Source organism: Peromyscus eremicus, chromosome 8b (genome assembly GCF_949786415.1).
Source record: "Peromyscus eremicus chromosome 8b, PerEre_H2_v1, whole genome shotgun sequence".
Lineage (NCBI taxonomy): Eukaryota > Metazoa > Chordata > Mammalia > Rodentia > Cricetidae > Peromyscus > Peromyscus eremicus.
In genome coordinates this window covers 11177474-11195464 of record NC_081424.1, presented here as the reverse complement: position 1 = coordinate 11195464, position 17991 = coordinate 11177474, and the positions used below count along the sequence as shown (strand labels likewise).

The window sequence follows — 17991 nt, the reverse complement described above, 5'->3', positions numbered from 1 at the left end:
TACCAATTTTCTGTATTAGCTACATTTTCGTTGTTGCTGTAACTGATGTTATCAGTAATTAAGAGAAAAGGCCTGGACCCTGATAGCCCCAGTAAGCTGGGTTTAGCCACCTGTCTTTAAGGCAGTTGAGCAAACAGTAGTAAAAGGGAGATTTATTCAATGTGGCCACATCGGGAAGAGGAACAGATACAGTGATACCTCCCTGCCCAAAGCCCATCTCTGGGGTCTTGGCAGGAGGTTTAGGTTGAAGCAGTCGGCAAGAGTTATGCATAGCTAACCAGTCAGGGTATGATCCAACCCATCTTTGACACACCTAACTTGCCTGCAAGTTCTCCTGTCTCCATTTCCCATTTCACTGTAGGAGAACTGGAATTACAGATGTGCACATCTGCTTCATGTCTGTTCTAGTGGTTTTTTGAGGCAGTCTCTCATTTGCCTGGAGTTTACCAAGTAGGTATCAACTCCACGAGAAACAATTGTGTGTCTGGCAGCAGGCTGATTACATTAGACTTTTTTTTTTTTTTTTTTTTTTCATTAAGAAGAGGCCAGAAGTTTTCCTTCACTAACATAGGTGCATATTCTGGATAAGAATTGCCTCCCTTGCCCATGTTTCTGCCAGCATTACCAAGTACCTGGGATTGCTTTATTCATCTTTGTGGTGGTCTGAAGGAGAATGGCTTCCATAGGCTCATAGATTCGGATGTTTGGTCACCATAGAGTGGTACTATTTGAAAGGATTAGGAGATGTGGCCTTGTTGGAGGAAGTGTGTCATTGGGGATAGGCTTTGAGATTTCAGAAGCCCATGCCAAGCCCAGAGTTGCTCTGTTCCTGCTGTCTACGGATCTGGATGTAGAACTCTCAGCTACTTCTCCACCACCACATCTGCCTGCATGCTACCCTGCTCCCTGCCATGATGACAATGTGTTGTGACCACCTCGACCAGCAAGGAAGACACAACACCGAGCTCTTCTTTCTGCCATTTATTCAGGAACCTTGAACAATCTTCTGACCCCGGGGAAAGCCATCTTCTCTCTCTGGGGAAAGCCAGCCCACGCCCTTTATAGCCACTGGGCAATCAACCCCGTAGTGCCACGTGGACAATGCTGATAGGGTCAGACATACGCAAGCAAGCCAGATTCCACACCCAAGCCAAATAAGGAGTTGTTTATCCCAGAGAACACCCGCCATCGGAAAGGCGGAAGCCGGACGCCGGCGCCATCTTTGTGGCGCGGCTGTGCACAGCTCTCTACAACAATGGACTAAATCTCTGAAACTGTAAGCCAGCCCCAGTTAAATACTTTCCTTTATAAGAGCTGCCGTGGTCATGGTGTCTCTTCATGACATTCCACAGTACTGCTTCTTTGTGTGTGTGTGTGTGTGTGTGTGTGTGTGTGTGTGTGTGTGTGTGTGTTATGTGTATGTTTGTGTATGTATGGAGGCCAGAGGTCAATCTCAGATGTCTTTTTCAATTATTCTCCACTTATTTTTTGAGACAGGATCTCTCAGTGAGTTTGGACCTTCACTGATTGGCTAGACTGGCTGACCCATGAGTTCCTGGGATCCTCCTGTCCCCTCCTCGTGGCATTGGGATTACAGGTGAGCACTGTACAAGAGCAAGTGTGAGAACCTAGTTTAGATCCATAGCATTCACATAGAAGCAACACGTGAATGCTTAGTCAGCCTTACCACCTTCTTGGTCATAACTCTGCTGCTGTGAAGAGACACCATGACATGGTAACTCTTGTAAAGGAAAGCCTTTATTGGGGCTGACTTACAGCTTCAGAGGCTTAGTCCATTCTCATCATGGCCAGAAGTATGGTGGCATGCTCCACAAGGCCACACCACCTAATCCAAATCCTTTCAGAGTTCTGCTTCCCAGTGACCAAGCATCCACATATATGGCTAGCCATGTAGCTTCTTTTTATTGATGCTAATCTCTTCAGCAACTGCACCCATCTTTGAAGTAGCCTGAAACACACTCTTGCGGTCACCCTGCTACAAGTTGTTGGAACTTTTCCTCTGTTACCCTCTGCTCCTTCGAAGCCTGTACAAATCCGTCCATTTTTAATTTTGTTTTTGACAGAGTAGAAAATGGGTAGCTCAGTTCCCTAGAGAGTGGCCACCTTAGTTTGCCTCTCTGGTGTTTTGTTAAAGCACTGACTAAAATAACTTGGGGAAGAAGCCATTTATTGGCTTACAGGTTACAGACCTTCCTTGAGGGAAGTCAAGGCAGGAACTTAAATCAGAGGAATACTGGTTACTGGTTAGCTTCCCATGGCTTGCTCAGACTGCTCTTTTACGCAATCCAGGACCACCTCCTGAGGGGTGGCACTGCTCACAATGGGCTTAGATTCTTCCACATCCATCGGTAATCAAGACAGTGCCCTATAGATATGCCCATAGGCTAATCCAATGGAGGCAGTTCTTCAATTGTTTGTCCCTTGTTCCAAATGATGCTAGCATGAGTCAGCTTGACAAAAATCTTATCAGCATGGTGGGCCTTTGGGAGACATTTAAGATCCGACTATGGCAATGTATAGACACACATGTAAATACATTTCTTTGGTCTATTTTGATCCATTCATCTCTTACCCAAGATAGATTTTCTAGTCTGAACAAGGAAAGGAATTGGATTAAGACTTTACTAAAGTGGACTGGAGAATTAGCTCAGTGGTTAAGAGCACTTCCCTTGCAGAGAACCCAGGTTTGATTCCTAGAACCCCAGCCATCTATGACTTCAGTCCCAGGGAATCTGATGACCCCTTCTGACTTTTCTGGTACCAGGCATGAATGTGCTCATACATACATGCATGCAAAACACTCATACACATAAAATAAAATAAATCTTCTTTTTATAAAAAGATGTATAAAGCTAAGAATTTTAGCATTTGCAGGAAGAAATAAAAAGACTTAAGAAAGGATGATACATTTAAGTAAAATAAAAAATGCTTTGAAATTTGCTTGAATGAATTTTTACTGAACTGTAATGTTTTTTAATAACATGTAAAGATTTATTTTTATTTTATGTGTATGTTTGCCTGCATGTATGTATGTGTACCACCTGCATGCCCAGTACCCACAGAGGCCAGAAGAGGGCATCAGATCCCCTGGAACTAGAGTTACAGATAACTGTGAGGCTGCCATGTGGGAGCTGGAACTGAACAGGGGTCCTAAGAGCGGCCAGCACTCTTAACAAACGAGCCAGCCCTAGGCCTGGGTGTTCACTTCTTAGTAAGGACAGCTCAGCATCAAGGCCCTCTGTCTTGGACCACCCTGTCTACCTTGTTACTCAAAACTGAAGCTGAGAGACGGCTGGACAGCCAGGAACCGGAAAGAGCTTGTAGGACGCAAACCAGTGTGTGAATGTTTTCAGATCTCGGACCAAATCTGGCTTCATCTGGACACTCGAGATGAATTCATCTCAGTTCTTCAATATTGTCTGCCACATGCCTAGAAGAAAAGCTAGATGAAAAGGTTAATAGAGCTGAAGTCATCTTTATCCATCTAAATGCACACAGAAATAAAATGACACACACAAAAAGATTACCTGTCAGGTCTGAATGAAATCCCGGATGGAGCTGTTTGGACTTGAAAAGTTGTAAGTTGGACATTTTCCACCACATTGGGTAGAAAACCCTCATCAGTCCTTTTTTTGTGCTTAATTGGTACCTGTAATATCAAGTTGATAAGGCTATTTTTTTTTTAAGTTGGCAAAGGATTTTTTTTCTTTTTCTTTTCTTTTCTTTTTTTTTTTTTTTTTTTTTTTTTTTTTTTTTTTTTTTTTAGTCAAGGTCTCTCTGTGTAGCTCTGGCTGTCCTGGAACTCGCTCTGTAAATCAGGCTGGCCTCAAACTCACAGAGATCTGCCTGTCTCTGCAAACCCCACCACCACCCCAGGGCTGGAATTAAAGGCGTGCGCCACCACTGCCCTGCTGGCGAAGGGTTCTTATAACTTAGTGAGGGGCGCTGAGGCTAACATCACTGCTTCTGTCTGGAGGCAGCCTGCCGTGGCCCTTCTGGTCATAAAGGGAACTGGTCAAGGACGAGTCCACCAGTGAAAGGCATTCCAGGTGAGGAAGAGAAGACGTGCCAGCCTGGAACAACCAACACACTCCTTAGCATTCTGTCTTTGTGTCAGCACTGCATGTGATTGCAGAGAATCGTCTGTGTATATACCGCAGTCATGTGTACACCCCCGCCCGTCCATGTTTCTCTGCCCTGTCTCCTACCCCTGCTTAGGAAGTCACACCACAGGTAGGCTTGAAGAGGCTCAAACTCACTCTCTCTGTGGCCTGCCCTCATGTTTTCTGCTTGGGGACCCCTTCTGTACCCATGCTCATGGAACCACAAGATACTTCACCGTCGGGTATTTAGTTTATTCCGTGGTTCATCTTAGTATCTTAGTAGGGTTTATTTGGCAATAGCCAACCAACAATTAGCCCTAGTCTATTGCCCTGACAGGTTTCTCACACACAGTGGGTCTCCACTGATGCACTTAGCTGCTCAGCCTCTTGAACCACAAAGGCTATGACCAGCGACACCACCAAAGTACTCAGAGCTTTCAGAAGTGACATGAAGACAGGCTGAATCGTGAAATGTCTCATTTTCCTAAACACACAACGATCTTCTCTTTTGTAAAAGGCCTTTACAAAAATATATATATATATATATATATATATATATATATATATATATACTGATTTTTTTTCCATGCTGTATTCCTGGACTCAACCAACCACAGATCAAGAATATTCGAAATAGATCCATTTTGTACTGCATGTACAGACTTTTTCTCTGTCAACATTCCCTAAGTGATATAACAGTTATTTACATTGTTTAAATATTATAAGTAATCAAGGGGTGTTTTAAAGTATATAGGAGATGGTGTGTAGATCATATGCAAATGCTACACTATTTTATGTAAGGGACTGAAGCACCGGTGGACTTTGGGACCCATGAGGGTCCTGGAACCAACTCCTCATGAACGTTGAAGGACAACTACTAGAATTTCACATTTTAGGGAAAGATGACTGCACAGACTGAGGAGTGGAGTGTGTGGTAACCACAGTAGCATGGCTCACAGTAGCGTGGCCCACAGTAGCATAGCTCACAGTAGCGCGGCCCAAAGTAGCGTGGCCCACAGTAGCATAGCTCACAGTAGCGCGGCCCAAAGTAGCGCGGCCCAAAGTAGCGCGGCCCACAGTAGCACGGCCCACAGTAGCATAGCTCACAGTAGCATGGCTCACAGTAGCATGGCTCTGATTGGGTAAGGCCTCACTGACTCCCACCTTCTTCCTACCCTTCCTTCACTGTATGTTTTAAATGCTGCAATGAACTTCCATCCAGAACTACACCGCCAGTTGCAGAATCGCTCTGTCAATCCACACAACACAAGGAAAGTCTGGGGATCCATGAGAGGGCGCAGCAGGTAAAGGTGCTCGCTGCCAAGCTTGATGGCCTGAACAAATGTGGTGGAAAGAGAGAACTGACTCCTTCAGTTTGTCCCCTGACCTCCATACACACATGCTGGAACATGCGCAGATATGTATAGGACATACACATGCCAAACCAATCAATCAATCAATAAAAGATGGAGGCAGGGGGATACTAATAATTACTGTAGATGATTAAAAAAAAACTCAAAGAGAATACAGCAAGGCTCTGTCTGGTACTGATTCCCAGAGCCATTGAGTGAGTTGTAATCCAGAAGGTGTCCTCGGGCTTAATTCAACACTAGAACTGTGTAAGACAGATCCAAACTACCTAGCTAACATTCGGATGTAGAATTTTTCTAATGTAAGCTTGAAATCACCCTAGACTTGTAATACCGGGTGTACATGACTTCATTGTTTCCTATGTCTACGCAAGCTTAACATCGCTCACAGTCTTCGGTCTTTGAATCCTTCCTGTCATTTTACTGCCCAGAAGATCAGTCCTTGGAAAACGTTGGTGAGAACATCTGGACAATGCTGACGCAGAGTTTAGGGAGCAGTGGGTCTGGGATATAAACCCTAAAAAGAAACAAATAAAGAAAATAAAGTAGATCTCTGGTTGCAGTGTACAGAGCCAGATGTAACTTATAAACTTTTAGAACTTAAACATGTAGTTTAAGTGAAGATGTCACTTTTTTGCCAGGGGATGACATGACCGAGAGAAAAGGAGATCATGGGAGATTTGATCTCTGAGAGGTAAATGTGAGTAGACCGAGGTTTATTCTCATTAATAGGATGTGGTTAACCAGACTCACAGATAAGGAAGAATAGCATTCAGGTTCTGACTCAGATAACTGTTTTTCTTGTGTGTGTGTCATTTTTCTTTCTTTCTTTTCTTTTTCTTCTTTTCTTTTTTCTTTTTTTTTGTTTTGTTTTGTTTTGTTTTGTTTTGTTTTTTTGAGACAGGATTTCTCTGTGTAGCTTTGGAGCCTTTCCTGGAACTCACTCTGTAGCCCAGGCTGGCCTCGAACTCACAGAGATCCACCTGCCTCTGCCTCCCGAGGGCTGGGATTAAAGGTGTGAGTCACCACCACTGCCCAGCTCAATGGGTTATTTGTCAATACCATTTGCTGAGACAACACCTCTCTCCCAAAGGAGTCAGATCGGGGAAGGAGTTGAAGATGATCCTAATTCACCTGTTGAACATGTAACCCAGAGACTGGAGCAGAGGCAGTCAACCAGTAGACATTGGATATTCGGGTCTAGAGCACAGAGGACAGTTTGTTTGTTTTTTAATATAATTTATTTATTTCATGTGCATTCGTGTTTTTTCTGCATGGATGTCTGTGTGACGGTGTCGGATCCCCTGAAACTGGAGTTACACGCAGTTATGAGCTGCCATGTGGGTGCTGGGAATTGAACCCCAGGTCCTCTGGAGTAACAGCCAGTGCCCTTAACCACTGAGCCATCTTTCCAGCCCCAGAGGACAGTTTTGAGCTGCAGATGTAGACTTGGCAAAGAAGGAGTAAAGCCATGGGATCTGGGGCTCTCATCACTCAGAAACAATGTGAGAAGAGGTCAGACACAGCTCGGAACGGCTCTGTTCGTTAAAGGTTGGCTAGAGGACTGCCCCAAGAGTCAATGGCATGAAAGCAAGCAGAAAAGGCAGCTTGGAAGTACGAGATCATCTGCTTCAAATGCTGCGGAGGAGGGTACTACTGAGGGAAATAATGAGAACTTGGCAATGCCCATCCACATAGAGACACCGGACTCTGTGAGCTGGCAAGATCAGTGGCAGTGAAGAGGTGGCCATTGAAAAGCAGATGGTTGGTGACATGGCAGAGACCTATACTTGGTCCCTAAATGCCTTCCCTTGCTTCCTTAGTAATAGAGCCCCCAACATCTTGTCATACATTCAGCGTCCTGCAGTAAAAGCTAGATACTCTAGTCTTCTGGGCTAAACCGTCAGCTAATGAGATAGACTCTAGAGGGTCCTAGGTAACTTCCAGGAAGTGCCCTTTAAGAGAGCAGTGAACGCTTAGTTTTCTTACTTCCTGTTGGCTGGAAAGCTTAAGCAGCCATTTTGACCCACGAAGTAGAAGTCGCACATTGAGAATGGCAACTCACGAGCTGTCTGGAATCCCTCTGGTAGAAGACTCACAGTAGTTGATTAGAAAGCATCTCTAAACCGTTAAAATTAGCAACCACAGTGTTCTCTCTGTGTGTCCCTGTCCCCCCCTCCCTGATGGATGTGAGCTGTAGAGTGAATTAGGTAAAGGGAACAAGAGTGATTACAGGTAACTCTTTTAAGAAGCTTGACTATGAGCAGGAAGGGGCTGGCTAGTAGCAGAAGAAATGTCTGGTCCCGAGAGGTGGTTTGTTCAAGTTCGTTTGGCTGTTGTTTTGTGTGGCTCAGACTGGCCTGATCTCACTCTTGGTCCTTCCTGCCTTTGGTGCTGGGACACCCTGAGCTCTGGGGCTGTAGGCCAGGATCACAGCCGTCAACCCAGCTTCAATGAAGGCTTCTATTTCAGTAGATTTTATGGTCTTGACTCATACATGATGGATACACAATTGTTAGTTGCAAGGTACCTTCTGAGTGATACACCCTAGAGAACTGTCATCAAGGATCTTCAACCAACAGGAAATACGAGTGTGGAGACAGGAAGGAAGGGACTGCTCAGACTCCTGAGAAGGTGGAGTAGAAGGGGTCCTGTCCACTGGGACGGCCCAGGAAGGGAAAGGGACACTGTGATTAGTCTAGTTTCCGTGGCTAGAATGAAATACTAGAGGCAGGCTAACACTGTAAAGAAGAGAGATGGATTTGGTTCATAGTTCTAGAGGATCAAAGTCCATATCAGGAGATGGGGAGGGTGGGAGGGTGGGTGAGGTGGGGAGGGGCGGGTGAGGTGGGGAGAGTGGGTGTGGTGGGGAGGGAGAGTGGGTGTGGTGGGGAGGGGCGGGTGTGGTGGGGAGGGAGAGTGGGTGTGGTGGGGAGGGTGGGTGTGATGGGGAGGGAGAGTGGGTGTGGTGGGGAGGGTGGGTGGGTGAGGTGGGGAGGGGCGGGTGAGGTGGGGAGAGTGGGTGTGGTGGGGAGGGAGAGTGGGTGTGGTGGGGAGGGAGAGTGGGTGTGGTGGGGAGGGAGAGTGGGTGTGGTGGGGAGGGGCGGGTGTGGTGGGGAGGGTGGGTGAGGTGGGGAGGGAGGGTGAGGTGGGGAGGGAGAGTGGGTGAGGTGGGGAGGGTGGGTGAGGTGGGGAGGGGCGGGTGTGGTGGGGAGGGAGGGTGAGGTGGGGAGGGAGAGTGGGTGTGGTGGGGAGGGGCGGGTGAGGTGGGGAGGGTGGGTGAGGTGGGGAGGGGCGGGTGAGGTGGGGAGAGTGGGTGTGGTGGGGAGGGTGGGTGTGGTGGGGAGGGTGGGTGTGATGGGGAGGAATGGGTGAGGTGGAGAGGGGCGGGTGAGGTGGGGAGGGGCGGGTGAGGTGGGGAGGGGCGGGTGAGGTAGATGGGCGCTCAACTGTCCAGCCTTGCTGAATCACACTCAGGGAGGGAAAGACAGCATAGGAAACAGGGAGCTGAAGCCAGAGAGGGAGTCCGGGGCCAGGTTTGCTCTTCCAAAGCTCTCATGAGGCTTCACTTTGCTAGGTAGCTGGATGACATTAGGAGGCTTGGAGGCCACTGAAAATGGATCGCATCTTGTAATCAGTTTTGTCCATCCTTAAGATTTCAGTCACCATGTGAGAAGGTGATGGGCTTTGCTGAGGCCCTAGTAGAGGAAAATACTTCCCCCTGGTCAAAACAATAGGACCTGAGTTCTTCCTCCACCCATGGCTGGAGAAATGCCATTCTAAAGCTACCCCCAAGTATACGCTGTATTGTCTTTTCCCTTAAGAATTAAACTTAATGGGTCTGCCAGCCAGCTGGCCAGAAGGCCACCCTTCAGGACAGACATGCTAAGTAGACAGTAGGAATCCTTACCTCCGTGGGAAGACCTGTCTGCTTACACACACCAGCGACCACTCCTCCAGTGCAGTTCTTATAAATCTTCACACTCAGCCTGCCTGCTTTTCTAAGTTCTAACTAAAAAAACCCAGAACTTTGTTTTCCTTCCTTTTAATCTCTTCTTTGTTGGCCAAAATCCTAGCATGCCTCCCCCATACTCTGGACAGCCTTACTCTTTCTCCCGAATACCAGCCACACACATACACAGCTTCCTGACCTCCGCTGCTGAGAATGTCTGCGTCCTTGGACCCTGACTCGGAAGGCTCTCTCCCCTCCATGACCTTCCTCAGCTGTTGCTGAGATGGACTGCTTATAAGCCCGGTTGCCATTTTCCTCTCAAGTTCAAACAAAATGTTCCTTCATCTTTCTGAGTCTCTTTTCAGATTCTTCTCTCAGCAAGCCACAAACGTGACACCCAACCCCCAGGTAGCAAGGGGCTCCACAGGAACTACCTGGGGCTGCGCCACAGTGACCAAGGGATCTCCAGGCTAAGCTCAACCCCTTAAGGGTTCTACCCACCCCTCTGCCTTGCACTGTAAGGACTACCCCCTCACACAGCCAAACCACACCCGACCTGTGGCGGGAATTCAGGACCAGGAAGTTCCAGGTCCTTGGGCTCTTTTTGGAAGGATTGGAATAGGGGAGGACACAGATTTTCGAAAGTAGCAAGACAGCTTTATTCCAAACAAGGCGATGCACAGACGAGAGAGGGGTCCCCTGTTAAAACTGACAGCCAGCCAAATAAGTGAGGTCACCCCCAAGGCCCCAATTACTGTCTAAGGTTTCCTCTTAGAGGGCTCAAGAGAAGGAGGAGGCTGGTTCTTAAGGAGCATAGACTGGATGGTTGTCTATTTTGACTGATAGATTAGCTCATATAATCATTTCTCCTATTATGAATCATCCTTTCCCATCATCTTATCATCTTATCATCACATGCACACCCGATTGCATAAGCATAAGGTGATGTGTAATCTCCCTAAAAGTTGACTTTGAGGGCGCAATTGACTTACTGTGCATGCACCCACTGAATCGGCCTGTCTCATACCGGAATATATTGAAACACAATCAAATAGAAACTCTTAGCATTTGATTGTTGCTAGGGGTGGAGAATCATTACTGTATGTGTAGTCTCATGTAGGAGGAGGTCTGAGGCTGCTAGGGAAATTGTTTGAAGAGGGGTGTGTGCACAGAACATGCAGGTAAAGTGGCTAGGCTGTAAGTGAATTATTGGAGGAGGAGGAGGGATGCCAGGTCCCTACGCCTGCCTGCTTCAAGAGCACATTTGCACGTCCATTCTGCAGGAAGGAATCTCTGGGTGCACACTGTCAATGGTTTGTTTGTTCTGAGTTAACCTTCAATCTAAGTAGGCAAGACTTGCTGGCCTTTGTGTCTGTGAACCTGCCTCCTGCAGAGAGGAAACAAGGAAAAAAGTACCCACACCACAGACCTCAAAGGCAAGACCGATCACCTGACCAGAGGGGCAAGGGGAAACTTTGCAGTGATTGGCTGCCTTTGCTCCCCCCCCCCCCCCCCCCACCACCCCCCCCCCCCCCCGATGTAATCCACTGGCCCTGATGAGACCGAAGACAGATCTCTACCGTGTTAGTTCTCTATCTTCTCAGATGACTGGCTCCGTGAATAAAGCACAGTTTTAAAGATTCAATTCTCGGGTTTTTTGCCTATGTGTGGGGTGCCACAGACCCAGACACACATTGTGGAGGGGATCTGCTAGACCCGAAGCCTGGAGTAACTTCTACTAGAAAAGAGCTCCCCCCACCCAACTCAATCTTAGAAAGGAGAGACCTCCTGAGAACCTCATTCTGGCTCTTCTCCATAAATGTGCAGCTACTGAGGGTCCTGGATGGCAGCTCTCGGGGAGACATTCCCCAGATGGATTACAAAGACATCTTTTGGAGAGAAGTAGAGGGAAGGAAGAGAAAGAAAGGTCCATAGCAGAAGGCATGTGGAATTGGTCGGTAGCAGTGGTCACAACAGGGCTCCGTCTTAGGCTGGTGCAGCAGGGATAGTTAGGTAATGGCAGGGACACCAAAGGCCGCTGCAAGGTCACGGCGAGCACGGAGGCACGGAGGAGGACCCATGGGTTTCAGGGACAAGTCCAGCTGTGCTCTTAGAAAGCCTCAACTCCCCTGACTGTGCCTGCTTCTGAAAGACTGCATTCTCTCAGCTCATTCATGTTGGCAAGCAGCCAAAAGGAAACACAGATAAAGAACTAAACACATGCATGAAACTGCAGTACCCATCTTGCTCAATTACTGACGAAAGATGACCCGAAGCGTCAGATGCGTGTTCTTCCATTAATGTGTAGGACAAGCCTGGGAGGGAGGCATTCGCATTTTACTGTGGCGGAGGTCAGTTAACCTACTTAAAGTCACACAGCCAGCAGTGACAGGGGTCTGGTGGTCCCCTCAGAAGCCTGCACACTCGACCAATCTATGCTACAGCTGGCGATGACCGCAGCATGGTCACCATCATTTGGTGATGGTTCTGACCAATCTGGAATGTATTCAGTACTCACCTTACAGGGGAGGAAGCCAGTTCAGAGTGGTTCTGGAGTCTGACTCCATGCTGCCCACTGTCTACATTGTCCAGAGGGCTACTCTGATGGACATCTTCACAGAAGCCCCTGAGCTCCCAGCACCCAACAATCATAGTGTACTTCATGAATAACACCTTAGAAATGTGGTCACTGGTACCACAAATCATTGAGATGCTCCAACAAGCAATGCGACGCTTAACGTTCTTCAGGGGGTATTTTACAGCTGGGACTGAATGAACTAAGTAGATAACTTCGTGCAAATCAGAGAAGTAGTTCTTTTGGTTTTGGTTTTGTTTTTATCCATATGTTATTCATTCGGTCCACATTCATGGACAGCCCACTCCTGGCCTTGGATCTTGGAGTCATGAAGGCCCCTCTTTGACTCATGCCCCAAGACTGGGTGATTCTAGCCAGAGGAGGGTGTGCTTACCCCTTGGGGAGCCCAGTTGGGGAGATGACTGCTCCGTGTCATGAAGCTGACTCTCGAGCTCCGCACACGTCGGAAGGCATCTAGCTTCACACTGCGCTCCCGAGCAAGCCGGGCTTCTCATCTGAGGAGAGAGGGAGGCAAGCGGGAAGACTTCACGGTGCTTTCTTCAGTTCCCTCGGCTCAGGGCGACTTTTGAGGGAGAGTGGGGTCCAAGGTTACCCCGTGATGAGCAGTTGGTCTTCAGAGTCCCACACAGGCTGAACGCAGGCCTAAGTTTGTCCTCCTGAGAATGAACAGCTAAAGTAAACTAAATTAATAAAGAAGACCAGAGTCCATCCATGGAATCCTTGCTTTATAATTGCTAGGAGCTCATTTACAACTTTATGCTTTCCTTAAAGACAAATTTGCTTTTTTTTCTTTTTTAATCTATTTACCTATTGGTATCTGTGTGTCCATGTGTCTGTCTGTCACCTGCATGCCAGGGTGCCTGTGTGGGAGTCAGAGGACAACTTGTGGGAACTGGTTCTTTCTTTTACCCATGTGGCTCCGATGGATCAAAGTCGGGTCATCAAATCTGTAGGCAAGAGCCTTTACCCACTGCTTTTAACATTTTTCTTTTCCACTGGATGGATAAAGGGAAGTTCGAGCCCAGCTCACAGCCCCTGGACAGTTAAGCAGAGGAAAGAGGGACCCTCTTCCAGATCTGCATCACGGCTTGGCCTTTGCTGGCAAGGTCCTGAGCACACCCCTCATGTCTGAGAAGAGTCCTACTTCCTGCAGACATAACATTTCCCTGGCCAGCTCTCCCCTTGCACAGTGACCTAGCATCCCCTGGCCAGGCCAGGGAAGGGTCCAAAGTGTCCCTCATCTGCACAAATCACAGGCATTTCGAAATCAAGCCCCTGATTGTTTTGAGCTATGACAACAGTGGCACCACAGGACAAGCAGAAACTGGAGGGCTGGACCTCCGAAGGGAGGGATCCGAGCGTTACCAGCCACCGTCTGAAACGAGGAGGGGACACGGGACAGATTTTGTTCTTACAGCCTCTGAAAGGAAAACCAATCTGGGTAAGACCTCATTTTCAGACTTAAGTGTGATAAATAAATGTTTTTGTCAACCATCAAGTTTATGGTAATCTCTCTCCTTTCTGTCTGACTCTCTCTCTCTCTCTCTCTCTCTCTCTCTCTCTCTCTCTCTCTCTCTGTGTGTGTGTGTGTGTGTGTGTGTATGTGTGTGTGTGTCTGTCTGTCTGTCTTTTGGAGACAGGATCTCATGTAGCCTAGGCTGGCTTCAAACTCCTGATTCTGCATCTGCTCCCCAAGTGCCGGATCACAGTCATGTGTGGTCTAAACGGTGCTATGGGTCCAACTCAAGGCTTCATGCGCGCCAGGCCAGCCCTCTGTGAGCTGACATACACCCCCAGCCCACCTCTAGGGAAAACTTAAAAATATGGTCTTGTGTGTTTTAAATCTAAACAGAAAGTCCTCCATACCAGTAACTGTGGCCATAAGCTGACCCTGTGTGTGGGGTTCCCCCAAATGTAGTTCAGATCTCAGTAGCTCATCAGAGCTTCAGGTTAGCAGGGTGTTGTCATGTAAAGTAGGTCCATAGCCCTGTGAATGCTACCTGTGAGTTTCTGGCCCTCATACTCCAGGGGTGGAGGGCTGGAAGAAGCGTAGCAGGAGTTCCCCAGCCAAGTCAGGGCTCAGGAAATCTGAGAGGTACCAGCAGAGGGAAGAGGCAGGCTTACTAAGGACCCTCCTTGTATACCACGCCTTGGCCAAAATCACTCACTCGGTCAATGAGAGGGCTGAGTCCAGGTCTATCTATGTGTTTCTGAGGCTTGCCTTCCATTCACGGTCCCATCACGACCGTAAACACTAAGCCCCACTGAAAGCTGGCTCTCAGTCCCTGTTCCAGGATTTGAGCTTCTCATCTTCCCTCCCAACCTATGAAGTAAGTACATGAGCATGCTGTCTCCTTTGCACTGACGTAGAAACTAACACAGAAAAGCCACAACGAGTGTCAAAGTCACCCACCCAGTTACAGCTTGGGGTATGGTTCCAAGGCCTACGGCCTAAGTGACCTTTCCAGGCACAGAACAGGCAAGGGGTGTTGTCAGTTATTAGTCATCCCTGGAGGTGGAGGTTAGGGACAGGCCAAAGAAGCCACTGCTGGCCATGGCCGGGGGTGGGGGGGTGGGGTGGGCTATCTTGGTGGCCTTTTACTGGCTGAGAATTGCCACTTGGGGTGGAAAAACCCAGGGACACAAGGGCTGTGGGTGGGTGGGGGGAGGAGGTAGTTCAGAAAGAGCCAGCAGTTTTGACGGACATGTGTGCTTATTAAGAAAAACCTGAAAATATTTATTTTACTGCCTTCAGAATCTCTGCCACTAAATAATTAACAACAGTCACTAAATAAGAATTAATGTAGGATTATCGTCTGAACGTGGAAGTTCTCACATAGGCTCGCGTGTTTAAATGCGTGATGCCCAGCTTGTGTTTTAGAAGGTTCTGGAACTTTAAGGAAGTAGGTCACGGGAGTCATGTTTGATAGTCTGGTTCTGCTTCTCAGCCCCTCTCTGCTTCCTGATGGGGAAGCCGAGGTCACCAGCAGCCCTAACACTTCAGCCGCCTTCGCCTTCTCTGCCGCGATGGGCTGTGTCCCCTCCGACTGTGAGCCAAAGGAACCTCCCTCCCTTCAGTGGCCCGCTGGGGAGCAAAGGGCAAGGCAGTGGGATTGAGGGGGGGGTGTTTGTTTCCTTTTCAAGACAGGGTTTCCTCTATGCAGTCCTGGATCTCGCTCTGTAGACCAGGCTAGCCTCGAACTCACAGAGATCCGCCTGCCTCTGCCTCTCGTGTGCTGGGATTAAAGGTGTGTGCCACGACCTCCTGGTTTGGCAGCAGAATTTTAATTAATACTCATTATGAGGTTAGTACCTGGATCATTTTTTTTTCTAACTTTGGGAGAAAAAGTAGCTGCCTGGGCTGATGCAACCTCCTGAGTTACCCAAAAGGTTATTATCAGATGCCTGCCTGAAGCAAGCTCCCTGGAACCCTGAACCTCCTGAGATTATTATAGAGAGAGGCCCTCTGATAAAAACACGCAGATGAGATGGGTTAGGGACAGGCCAAGGAAGCCACTGCTGGCCATGGACCGTGGTGGGGTGTGTGTGTGGGTGTGTGTGTGTGGGGGGGCTCTTGGTGGCCTTTTGCTGGCTGAGAATTGTCACTTGGGGTGGAGAAGCCCAGGGACTTCTCACTGAGCTCCTCTGTAAGTGTCAGCGAAAGTCAGTCCCAATAGAACTGTCCATCACTTGACCAGAACCAAGTCTCAAAATATAAGTTTTTTGTTGGCATTCTGTGTAGCTTAGATTGACTTCAAACTCATGGCAATTCCCCTGCCTCAGTGTCCCTGGTGTAAACTCTAGACATGAGCCACCATGCCTAGTTCATAAATGTGGAATTCTAATTTTCTTTTACTCTGCCGCAGCTCACCTCCAGTCCCTTCAAAATATTTTGTCTAGCGTTCCCTCAATTCAGATTAATTCTCCTGGAGCCCTTGAAACCTTTGACCAATAATAATTCAATTTAATTTTAAAATTGCTTTTCTATCTTTTGTTATCTCTAGTGAATGAATAAAGGCTTTATTCACCCGTGGATATGTGTAAAGCACCTTCTGCGTCAGGTTTTATTGAATTACCTTCTCTAGTCTGCTTATTGGGGCTTGAATTAATCCATACCTGCATTATAATAAGCCTTTTCTATTTCCCTTAGGGGGTAGAGTTATAAAAACTATGTCTGCAAACCACTTTTACTTTTCATGTTTATCTCTGCATTTCTAGAAACACTCGAATAAAAACCTCTTATTACAGCTTTCAGATACTTGCTCCTTTCCCAGATTATGGCTCATAATTTTCTAAAAGGCCCCAGTTCAAAGGTTAGAGTTGTGGAAACCTGTTTTTCGGGGATGTCACGAGGGCACTGGAATTCTAATGAGCCTGGAACAGTGAAGTGTAAGCCGTTGCCCCAGGGTGGTGTACAGAACCATTTCCTGGTGTGCCTAGAGCTGACAGAGCAGGCGAGCCTGCTGTGAGGGTAGCAGAGAGGCCTGGAGAGCAGACACTGGGTGGAGAGGCTCCCCAGGTCCGCGGGCTCCACAGCCCCCGGGCTGCGCTGCGCAGGCCTCACCTGCTGCAGGTCCCCTGCCCATCTTCCTCCACCGCAGCTGGCCCAGTCTAGAAGCCGCTCGGCCTCGTCTGTCAGGAGCTGCAGCTGGTGCTCCTTCTGCTCCACGTCTTCCAGGAGCTTCTCCAGGCCAGATGTTTTTATGCTCTCCACCCGCTGCCGAGTGACAGAGTCTTGAGTCACTCTGTGTCCCAACTCCCTCAGCAGCTGAGCCTGCAGCAAGGGAGGGCCGAGGCAAGAAAGAGAGCGATCAGCAGCAGCGGGCAGCAGACGCAGCTGAGGCCGGGTGACGTAACAGCCATGCTTCTTGGGCTCTGGGGACCAGAGCCTGACTGTCTGGCCCCGGGCTGGTAAGCAGCAGGAACCCTAGGATCTTGTCTCACCTGGCGCTTCTACTTCGACCCCCTGAGACCTCAGTCAGAGGAACCAAGAACCCACAACAAACTATGACGAAAGCCAGGATGTGCTAATGCCCCTCCAGAACATTATCAGGTCAAGAAATTGAGTTTCTCCACATCCAAACATCGGATGATGATATTCACGCTAATTACCTATCCACCAAATACTCAAATTAACCACAAGCTACATTTGCATTGCCATAAAGCCTTTCTCCTGAGGACCAGCAGTGGTTGGGTTCAACTCTGAGCAGGCCAGGGCACTCCACTGAAGCATTAGTGTGGAAGGGAGCTTCATCTTCGCTCTCAAAACATCTCTGGGAAGCTAGTTAGAGAAAGAAAAGGGCACTGAGCTTGTCCTGAGCTAGCAGAAGCTATGGAGTCAGATGATCTCAACAAAGCAAAGAAAAAGTGAAAGTGGGCGAGGAGGAAGAGGAAGAAAAGTGTAGGGCCAATTTGCAATTTGTCTGTGTTCCGATGAATGAAGAGGACGTGACCGCTCCTAGGTAGTTGAGGGGAAGCGTTTTATTGTGGATGTGAGGGACAGGACAGCCAGAGGCATCTGGAAGAGCCCCTGAGCAGAGAGAGAAAAGCAGTAGCCTGCACATGTCCAGAAGACTGGACAGGGCCTTGATAGGAGAGGGGAAGGAGGAGAGCGAGAAAGGAAAAGAAGGGACAGGGAGCAAGAGAGCGGACCACGAGAGAGCCGAGAGCCACGAGACCAGAGAGCCCAGAACCGCGAGACCACATAGCCAAAATGGCTGGGTTCTATAGCAAGGGGGGAGGGGAAGCTGGGGGAAGAGAAGGGAAGCGAAGATCAGGGACTCTGTGTGTGTGTGTGTGTGTGTGTGTGTGTGTGTGTGTGTGTGGTGTGTGGTGTGTGTGTGGTGTGTGTGTGTGTGTGTGTGGTGTGTTTGATGTGTGTGGTGTGTGTGATGTGTGTGTGTGTGGTATGTGTGTGATGTGTGTGTGTGTGTGTGTGTGTGTGTGGTG

The 17991-nt window shown here is 48.3% G+C and overlaps 1 protein-coding gene across 1 annotated transcript in view; it reads right to left on the bottom strand.

The window, feature by feature from the left end:
- Positions 1-2979: 2979 nt before the first annotated feature.
- The window catches only part of LOC131918763 (uncharacterized), a 168831-nt gene continuing 153819 nt past the window's right edge, over positions 2980-17991 (bottom strand). Inside the window, 6 exon segments of the mRNA XM_059272965.1 lie at positions 2980-3463; positions 3549-3670; positions 5884-6011; positions 12416-12478; positions 12481-12528; positions 16540-16816. Coding sequence (XP_059128948.1) covers positions 3418-3463; positions 3549-3670; positions 5884-6011; positions 12416-12478; positions 12481-12528; positions 16540-16816 — 684 coding nt within the window. The 3' untranslated portion in view covers positions 2980-3417.